The sequence below is a fragment of the Xenopus tropicalis genome, chromosome 7 (genome assembly GCF_000004195.4).
Source record: "Xenopus tropicalis strain Nigerian chromosome 7, UCB_Xtro_10.0, whole genome shotgun sequence".
NCBI lineage: Eukaryota > Metazoa > Chordata > Amphibia > Anura > Pipidae > Xenopus > Xenopus tropicalis.
This window is the reverse complement of record NC_030683.2, coordinates 18,732,211-18,742,027: the sequence shown is the minus strand read 5'-3', so window position 1 is coordinate 18,742,027 and position 9,817 is coordinate 18,732,211. Positions and strand designations below refer to the sequence as shown.

The 9,817-nt window shown below is 39.6% G+C and overlaps 1 protein-coding gene across 1 annotated transcript; it reads right to left on the bottom strand.

The window, feature by feature from the left end:
* Positions 1-4,365: 4,365 nt before the first annotated feature.
* Positions 4,366-9,426, bottom strand: klhdc7b (kelch domain containing 7B). The gene has a single exon (XM_031906664.1). It carries the CDS (start codon positions 9,185-9,187, stop codon positions 4,805-4,807), a length of 4,383 nt encoding a protein of 1,460 aa, XP_031762524.1. The 5' UTR covers positions 9,188-9,426; the 3' UTR covers positions 4,366-4,804.
* Between the last annotated feature and the right edge of the window lie 391 nt (positions 9,427-9,817).

Here is a 9,817-nt window from a genome sequence, read left to right as displayed (position 1 = left end):
TTATCCATTATCTATGTTCTAGAACCATATCTGTACCTACCTACTTAGGGCTGCCAAATGGAGTCATGGGGCCACATGCTACAAGTAAGCAGGACCTTCCTCCCTAAGGGGTCATCAATTATTAAACCTTTGGGTACCTATGCCCCTAGTAAAATGGGGTCTCAATAATAAAGAAACCTGTTGATGCATGGGCATGTCATTGATCCACCACAGCCAGGCCCATTACAGGTATAGGACCCATTATCCAGAATCTTCAGGGTAAGGGGTCTTTGTAATTTGGCTCTCTATACCTTAAGTCTATTTAAAAAACAATAAAAAATTAAATAAACCCAATAGGATTGTTTTTCATCCAATAAGGATTAATTATATCCTAGTTGGTATCAAATACAGGTACTGTTTTATTATTACAGAGAAATCAATTTTGTCAGTAAAATTTATATATGTAGGGCAAAAACTTTGCAAAAACATGCAAGTCATCAGCCCAATTAAAGAATGGGCAACAAAAAATGGCAATATTATTGTAAGGCATGGCACCAAGACGCAGGAGCTAAAAGAGGTAAATTGCGAATTCACCCAAAAATGCGGGTGCTCTAAAATGGACTCAATGGAGAGCACATATTAACCCAATTTATAAGGTACCTGTGGTCCAACATGCTCCTGCCCTTCCATAATAGTTGCCAATGTATCCACCCTACCTCTTCTCATAAAGAGCTTCTACAGTGAGTTTGGTCAATAGGTGCAATACAATAGAATGTTATCCAGTGCATTAGATGGAAATGCTGTTTTGAATGCCTGCTCTGGTAGTGATCCATTCACGCAAATTATAGGGGGAATAATGCGTTATGGGTAAAAAAAAATGGTGATTTGCATCCAAAATTGCAATTTGCACAGTGTGCTTGTAAATGATCCCTAAAGGTGCTAGCTAGCAGGAACTTACTATGACCAATCATTTCTAGCACAGCACATAAATAAAGATATATGGGTCAAGCAACAAAAAGCTTTCTTGGTTATCCAGAAATCAAACCAGACTCCCATAGGTGTCTAAACAAACTGAAAAAGATTCTCTAGGGCAGGGGTCCCCAACCTTTCTTACTCGTGAGCCACAGTCAAATGTAAAAAGACTTGGGGAGCAACACAAGCATCATAACAGTTCATGGAGGAGCCAAATAAGGGCTGTGATTGGCTATTAGGCAGCCTCTATGCACCCTATCAGCTTACAGGGGCTTTATTTGGTAGGAAATCTTGTTTTTATTCAACCAAAACTTGCCCCCAAGTCAGGAGTTCAAAAATAACTACCTGGTTTGGGGGCACTGAGAGCAACACCCAAGGGGTTGGGGAGAAACATGTTACCCCCCGAGCCACTGGTTGGGGATCACTGCTCTAGGGTGAAAAGACTGAGAGGGGTGCTCTTCAAGCAATATTACAGTGCTTGCTGGTTTGTAATTCTAAAGATTATTAGAGTGACCCACTTTATGAAAATAAACTCATTTCTGGAATATCACAGTTACCAAGGAAACTAACTTAGAAATATGGTGGCTTCTTTTCACATTAGGAAAATAATAATACACAAGTTGTAATTACTCTGCAATTTAATTTCTGATTTTATATAGCTTCATGATGATTTATCAGTGAATATTTATTCCTTAATAACATTTATAGTTTACAAGACTGATGGATACAGTTAATCCAGCACTACTACAAGATTGCCCATCAGAAACACCAGAGCAAGGTAGTTAGTAATATGTCTATGAAGATTTTCATTCATCCAGGTCATGGTATATCTAGTATAAATAAATCTAAAGCAACTGGACTTGTTAAGAAATCATTGAAGACGTTTCACTACTCATCCGACCAACTGAAGAAGCTGCTCGGATGAGTAGTGAAACGTCTTCAATGATTTCTTAACAAGTCCAGTTGCTTTAGATTTATTTATACTAGATGTAGTTAGTAATAGTATTCAGTAGATGGCAGTACAGCTTCATAATAAGTCATTGTAAGTGTGTTCCCAATCAAATATCCCAGGTATTCATGGGACGGTGGTGCCCAAGGAGGTTTTCTTGCCTTGTTAGTGCAGTCAATGAAGATTGCTGACTGTGTTAAACAACTAATTAAGTGAGGAATAAATAAATAAAATAACATTTAATATATATGTACTACTCAAAAACATCATTCGTAATTTTAGTACCTCCTATTTAATTATTTAGTACCCTACAAAGGAGTATAAGTGCCACTCCTACCAATAATGCTACGGTGCATGGACTGCTCAACCCCCTCATTTTATTTAAAAGCAGGTCCTGTGTATGATTCCATTTGAAGAAAGGTCTCTGGTAGTTGTACCCAGACCTTACACACAGCCGGGATCATTGTGTTGTCAAAAATTCTTTCTTATACCATTTTTTTGCAACATTGTATGCCATAATTATGCCATAATGAGTGGCGGACAAATCATAGTGCAAAACTATAATGCAAAATTGCAATTAATGCCACTGAAGAACCAAAAAAGGAAAATAAAAAAATAAAGACCAATTGAAAATTGTCTCAGAATATCAGTCAACATTGACATTAAGGGTAAATAACCTATTTAATGTAATATACTCCCAAAAACAATTAATTATACATTCATTTCATAATACATTTCAACAAAATTCCCGTCTTTCTGTCTATCTTACTTACTTACTAGTCCCTCCTCCTTTTCCTGACTTCTCACACCTCTGCAACATTGTATCAGCAGTCAGCATTCCCCCAGGCAGGACCTCAACTCCCACAATGCCTTGCAGACCCCCAAAGAAGGAAACTAACAGAAGTCTGCAAGGCATTGTGGGATATGGAGTCTTGGCCGGAACAAAGGATAGGCAGATACTGCTCTCAACTGCAGTTTCTTTGAAAAATAACTTTAAAATAATAGAAAACAAATCATTTTTGCATAATGTTTGAAGAGTGAAAAAACACTCATATACTCAGCGCTTCTTGGTGATAGTCCATATATATCAAATCTCCAGTAGTATAAAAGCAATGAACATACGAAGTGTCCTCAAAAGCTCGACGCGTTTCGCGTGCTATACTGCATGCTTCCTCAGGAGCAGTTGAAATAAAATGTACGTACATTTTATTTCAACTGCTCCTGAGGAAGCGTGCAGTATAGCACGTGAAACGCGTCAAGCTTTTGAGGACACTTCGTATGTTCATTGCTTTTATACTACTTCTGTACTGTAAGTAGCCTGCAGAGCGCAGGGCCTTTTATATTTATTAAACAGTTTCACACTATATTTGCCTCATCTTCTATTCCATATACACTGCTGAACTGGATCCCACTTCAATCAAATGCCCAGCTGGGTGTGGCCTATATGCTCCTTGATATGTTGTTCTGGTGAGCAGTTTGAACATATATAGAGTTGGGGGTCACACGTATTAGTGGTGTTCAACTTAAGCACTCACTTTATCTTTTTGTCTTGTTCATTATTTGACGTTTTTGCACTATATATATTTTATTTTTACTTCTATGCGCTTCCATCGACATTCTGCAAATCATTTTTGCATAAATGTCTACTTTAAGTTAAGATACAAATATGTGTAAGTAAGTGATTAAGATAAGATTGATAAAAGGTTATTGTATTTTTGTCCTTTTCTAGTGAAACATGTTGGAATATCCGCTTGCCCAGTGATCGAAAAACCAGCACCCACAATAGAAACATAAATGACATAATGACTTCATTAAGGGCACAGGAGGCCTATTGAGTCTTAAAGCAATGTGTTTTTAGTAGCCCCCCAAAAAATGTGCAACCACAGCACCCAAAGCAGCACCCATAGACATGAATGCAAATCACCTTACAAACAACAAACTTTTTGCAGACAATTTACATCCATGTCTATGAGGGCAGTTTAGGACACTTATGCTGCTTAAGGGGAACTCCACCCAAACACTATTTAAGCTATTTCAGAGTAAACTTCATTTCAAGCAACTTTGCAATATACATCAATTAAAGAATATATAGCCTTTTCATGATTTTTAATGTAATAATATGGTTTGGAACAGTTCCCTAAGCCCCGCCCCCTGTTCCCCTGCTGATCTGGCTGGCTACTTTGTGACTCAAATAAAATGTAACAGTAGTCGCCTGTCCCCAGCCTGCCTTCAGCCTGCATCCTCCCAATCCCACAATTCCCTGCACACGTGATGTCAGTAAGGAAAGGAACATCACAGTGTAATGTATTGTGGGTTATGTAGTTCCTGCATGCTGTCTGTAAGCTGTGGAGAAGTTGTTACAATTTGTAACATCAGTGTTTTAGTCCCTCCTCCCCTGCCAGGATTTCAAATGATGCAGAAAGAGAACTGTTTTGCAGCTGGATTTCAGCATATAAAATATATATATATATACTCCATGTTGGATCAAGTGAAAATGCATTCAATATCACTGCCCTCTGCTGTCCAGAACAAAATAAATATCTAACAAATTATTATAAAATTAAATAAATAAAGCAACTATGCAACCAATGCAAGACCCATTTATAGGGATCATGTTGAACAGGGGTGACTATGTGAACACATTGGTTCTGTGTTTGCAGCCAACCTAAAGTGGAAAGTATAACCTGCAGTCCCCCTGCTAAAATGTGCAAGTTCAGCTGCCACCAGTCAGGAATTAGTTTGGAACAGTCTGCTACAAATTAAAAAATGAAAGCTAAAATCTGATTGGTCGGTTAGGTTACTTCCCAAAAATGCCATCCAGAACTAATGTCTCTTGATCATTTGAAGCAAATGTAGTGTTTATCTTTAACATGTCAAAGCTCACACAGTAACAGGGTCATTCACTCAAACAGAGGTCTGTGGAACCGACTCTGGCAAATACAACACAACGGGGCATGCAGAACCTATACCCTTTGCAGGAAAACTGGAGAAAACTGCTGATTCAAATACAACGGCTTCATCTTTAACCGTGAAACGCGTGGTTGTTTCCCTGTTTAAGCAGTAGATGGCCCCATCTACCGCAGCACATCTGAAGGGCACCTTAGTACCAGGAAAGACAGCTGTATATTCTGACCAGCTCTTGGATATGGTATTATATTTGAAGATGCCAACTGTAGAATCCCTCTGAATGTCAAATCTGTAAAGAATATTCCCCACGGCTATCATGTCACAAGATCGGCCCTTGCTCGCACTGAAGGGGCATTCCTCCCATTGGTCATGAACAGGGCTATACTTTAACAGTCGATAAAATAAATGCCCCCCTGAAATAAAAATGTCTCCTCCGCAGGCGACAGCTTCATGTGCCACAGCAAATGAGCCCTTGGGCAGGGGGGCTGTAAAGGTCCATTTATTTAACCGAGGGTCATATTTTTCCACTGTATGCAGGCACTCGCCACCTATAGCATAAAGATGCCCATCAAGTGGAATTAGCTTTAGCTGGGATCGTGCTTGGCTCATTGGCGTCAGCTGGCCCCAGATATCCGTAAGCGGATTGTAACAAAATAATTTGTTGGAGCACGTTGAGTTTCCCCCCACCACCTGGATGCCCCCTGCAATAAACAGGTAATTGTGCATTGAGCATATACTAGATCCTTTAAGGCAAGCTTCTTCTGGGATACTCGTCACCATTTTCCATTGGTTCTTTTCCATATCTAGGGCATAGAATTGACCTCTGGACTGAAGCTCATGCATCTCTGCTGAATCTTGTTTCTTTTTATTCCAGTCAAAGATACTTTTCATTTCAATAATGCAGAGAGATGCCTTTCCCTTCATTCGTAGCTCAAGAATTTGGTCCCTCTCAGACGCCGTCAGTCGTCCGTAAATGGCTGGGTTCTTTAGGACGTGAAGATAATTGTCGCTGATCACAGTGTAAACAGCTTTCAAGAGTTCAGGCACACTGTTCTTTCTCGCTAGCTTTAATAACTCCAAACAGTTGCCCAACGTTAATTGGACCCTCATTGCTTTGCCTACATGCTGAAGTCCAGCGGGAATCCTGATAAAGCTTCCTCTTGATACTTCTTCAACTGGTCCGGTTTCAGGGCATCCCGTTGAGGAATAATATTCTGCTAGCAAACACAGCATACTTTGGGCCTTGTTTTTTAGTGTCGATCTCTGTCTTAAGAACTGAGAATAGATGTTCTCACAGCTCTTTGCAACCAATGGCATGTCCTTGTCAAATGTATTTGCACTTTGTTGTTCTGAATTGCTTTCTGCAATATTAGACAGAATACTTTTGCTAGAAAGGAGTTGATCACTTGAAGATGAGGATGTGTTTTGTAGATCTTGTGAATCATCTTGGGTCTTGTGTTCCAGCTCAATAGACAAGTCACAAGTTGGATACATTTCTGTTTTGAGTGCAGAGTGCATTGGTTCAGATTGTTCTTTGGATAGGTCCATCACTGAGTGATTTGAGTGCTCACTTTTTATTGGATCCATCAAAGAACATGGTGGTTCCCTGTGACCTACAGTGCTATCTCCCAAAGTTACAGCTTCATTTGTGTTGGAATTGGTGTCAATGTGGACTTGTTGACTTGTTATGTTTGTTGAGATGTGATCTATAGTAGATGTCTTTTCATGTATTTCTTCATAAGCATTATTTGTTAGAGTTCCAAATGGAAATTCAGTGCTTTGAAGAGCTGATTGATTTGAGTGCTCACTTTTACTTGGATCCATCAAAGAACATGGTGGTTCCCTGTGACCTACAGTGCTATCTCCCACAGTTACAGCTTCATTTGTGTTGGAATTGGTGTCAATGTGGACTTGTTGACTTGTTATGTTTGTTAAGATGTGATCTATAGTAGACGTCTTTTCATGTGTTTCTTCATAAGCTTTATTTGTTACAGTTCCAAATGGGAATTCAGTGCTTTGAAGAGCTGATTGATTTGAGTGCTCACTTTTTGTTGGGTCCATCAAAGAACATGGTGGTTCCCTGTAAACTAAGGTGCTATCTCCCACAGTTACAGCTTCATTTGTGTTGGAATTGGTGTCAATGTGGACTTGTTGACTTGTTATGTTCAAGGTGTGATCTATAGTAGATGTCTTTTCATTTGTGTCTTTTTGAAGAGCTGATGATCCACTGTCTTGAGAGTTACTCTTTGCTTGCAACTGACATTGTTGCCATTGGTTATGAACACCACTAGGCTGTTCCTGGCTGCCATGTAAGCATAAGTTAATTGTATTATCCACACTCGTGCTGTCACTTGTATGCTGCTGAAATCTGCAACATTCTGGGCTATTTTCATTAGGATTCAAAAAACTGATATCTGTGGAGCTTTTAGTAAATTCTGAAGTTTTAGCAAAACATGGAACTGTACTTCCGATATTTGAACCAGATACAGTGTAATTATGCTTATTAATACCTTTAGCACTATTGGATTTCTCACTATCCTGATTTAAATTAATATCATTTATAGGGTTAAATGCAATACCTTCCTCATATGAAAGTGAATTTTTGTGTTCAAGAGAAAAGCTTTGAGAGGGTATTGTCTTTGCATCCGAGATAAGAGTGAATTCATCTTTGTCTGGTATTGGCCAGGTGTCCATTATATCCAGTCCAGCTTCATCACTTTGTGGGTTATTTTCTAGTCTATCAAAAACCTGGGTTGTATTTAATGTAATAAATTCTTCAGAAATGCTTTCTGTAATTACACAGTGCAGCTGATTTTCCTTCCCATGATGGTTATATTCATGTGTTTGACTGCTCTCACTCATGCCGTGTGTAGAATTAGGAATATGGACCAGATACTGAGTCTGAAAGGAATGAACATATTTTTGGATTTCTGGGACTTTTTTGTCTCTTTCACACAATGGGACAAATGCTTGGCGCTGCGGTACCGTTACAAAGTCATCATTTTTGTTATCACTTAAAGTCTCTTTGGAAACAAACGCTGAACTTGGTATTGAATTCAAGCTGGAAGTTGTTGCAAAAGCATCTACTTTGTCTTCTGTGGTGTTTGATTTCTCCTGTCTTGTTTGTACAACTGGTTTTGGACATTTATATTCAGTGTGCTTATATTTTTCATACTTTGAGATCCATGAATGTTTAGCTTGTGCAGGGAGTAACAGGCTGGGATAGAGTGTGGTCTGCAGGCTTTTTGCTGTACTGCAGAATATAGCAGGATAGGTCTTTAGTGGAGATGATGGAGACACTGTTTTCACTTGACTCTTCTGTGTATCATTTATGGAAGGTCTTAGAAAACACATATTGTGTAGCTTTAAATTATTCCCAGGCATGTCTTTATTAGTGATTATAGCCCTTTCAATTCTTGGTGCAAAAAAGAAAGAATTGTGGTCAATACTCTTTCTTCCTGCTAGAATGTTTCTGTTATTGGCTTGGAGGTTTCCTAAATGCTGCACCTTATAATGTAATAGTAGAAGCTTGGCTTTGTCATTAGACACAGGGCTTTGGTATTTTTCCATGCTTTTGGTTGTACAAACCTTTCCATTTTCATGTTTTCCTGAAATCAAGATGATTTTGTCTCCATATAAACTCTTGTTTACACTGTTATATTGCATAAACCCCTCTGAGAAGTCAGTCTCTAGACCAGTAACTGTGTTTTGGGTTGTGCTCCCTTGAGACTTCTCAGATATTTCACCAATAAACTCCTCCTTCTCTCTTGGTTTAACTGTTTCCAAGCTACTTTCAGGCTTATCATTCCTTTCAAAAGGCATTTTTTGTTCTGTAGTGTCCTTCATTTTAGCATCTTCATAATTTGTCTGAAGCAGAGACAACCTGCCATTGGAACCCAGTGTGACAAGTGGACACTGATAGGCATTGAAATGATCATGTTTGTTATGTCTGGGTCCCACAAGAGGAAGGTCCTCATGAAAAGATGTGTCGTGTTCACTAGTTGCAGAAACTGTGCATAGACTATCTACCGATGACAGACATTTATCATGCAAAGTACTTGAGTCTTTCAGGCTTAAGTTGTCATCTGCACTAGCAAAGCCATCCTCGTCAACCCATTTACTGACCTTTAGAAGTGCAGGGCCAATAGCAGGAGCTGGATCAAGGGGACTGGAAGGATCCTTTTGGCATTGTTCATCTTTAGCCATTAGATCAAGGTGCATATGCCAATCGGCTTCATCATCCAGAGTTTTTCCCTCCTTCGTTTCACGTGAAAAGAACCACTTAATGGCGACTGCTGTGACAGCTGCTAGGGCCAATGTCCCAAGGGTATGAACAAAAGCAGGGACCACCTGATTAGCTGCTGAGTCTTTTTCACTCATTATTGTGATTCAGTGAGGATAGTCTAATAATACCAGGTAGCGTAGATCACAAAGGAGGTGAACGTTTGGTCTTCTTTGAAGTCCGGAACTAGCCTCTCACAGAACTCCCACATTTCCCACTCAGTTTGGGTTAATGACATCCAGTTTGGGTTAATGACATCCGCTGGTCCTCAGTTCTTCTAAAATTCTGCAAACCGCTGCTTGCTCTCCTTGCCTATGCCTGTTAACGTCTTGCTTGATGTTGCTCCTTTTTCCACGCTGGCAGTAAGCCAGTGGTAATGTGATCAAGGCACAACATCTTACTTAAGGTAGCTCTCTGGGTTTAACCGAGTTACTGAGTGGATAATAGTTTTGACAGAATTGTGTGGCTTTGCATTATACACAAAGGGGGTTATGTAATAAAAGGCACTAAATTTGCCCAGGAGCAGTAACCCATAGCAACCAAACAGCAGGTAAAGTTTACTGGGCACCTGTTTAAAAGCAACGTCTTGGTTTCTATGGGTTACTGCTCCTGGGCAAACTTAGTGCCTTTTATAACATATGGGGGAATAGAATGTACCTCAACCAAACAAGAGTGTCTTTAGGGGTGTGGCAAACAGGGGCAGCTGACTTAAGAAGGACATAGAGAGC

Coding starts and splice junctions, on each gene's coding strand:
- klhdc7b (XM_031906664.1), bottom strand. CDS start 9,187: ATGAGTGAAAAAGACTCAGCAGCTAATCAGGTGGTCCCTGCTTTTGTT.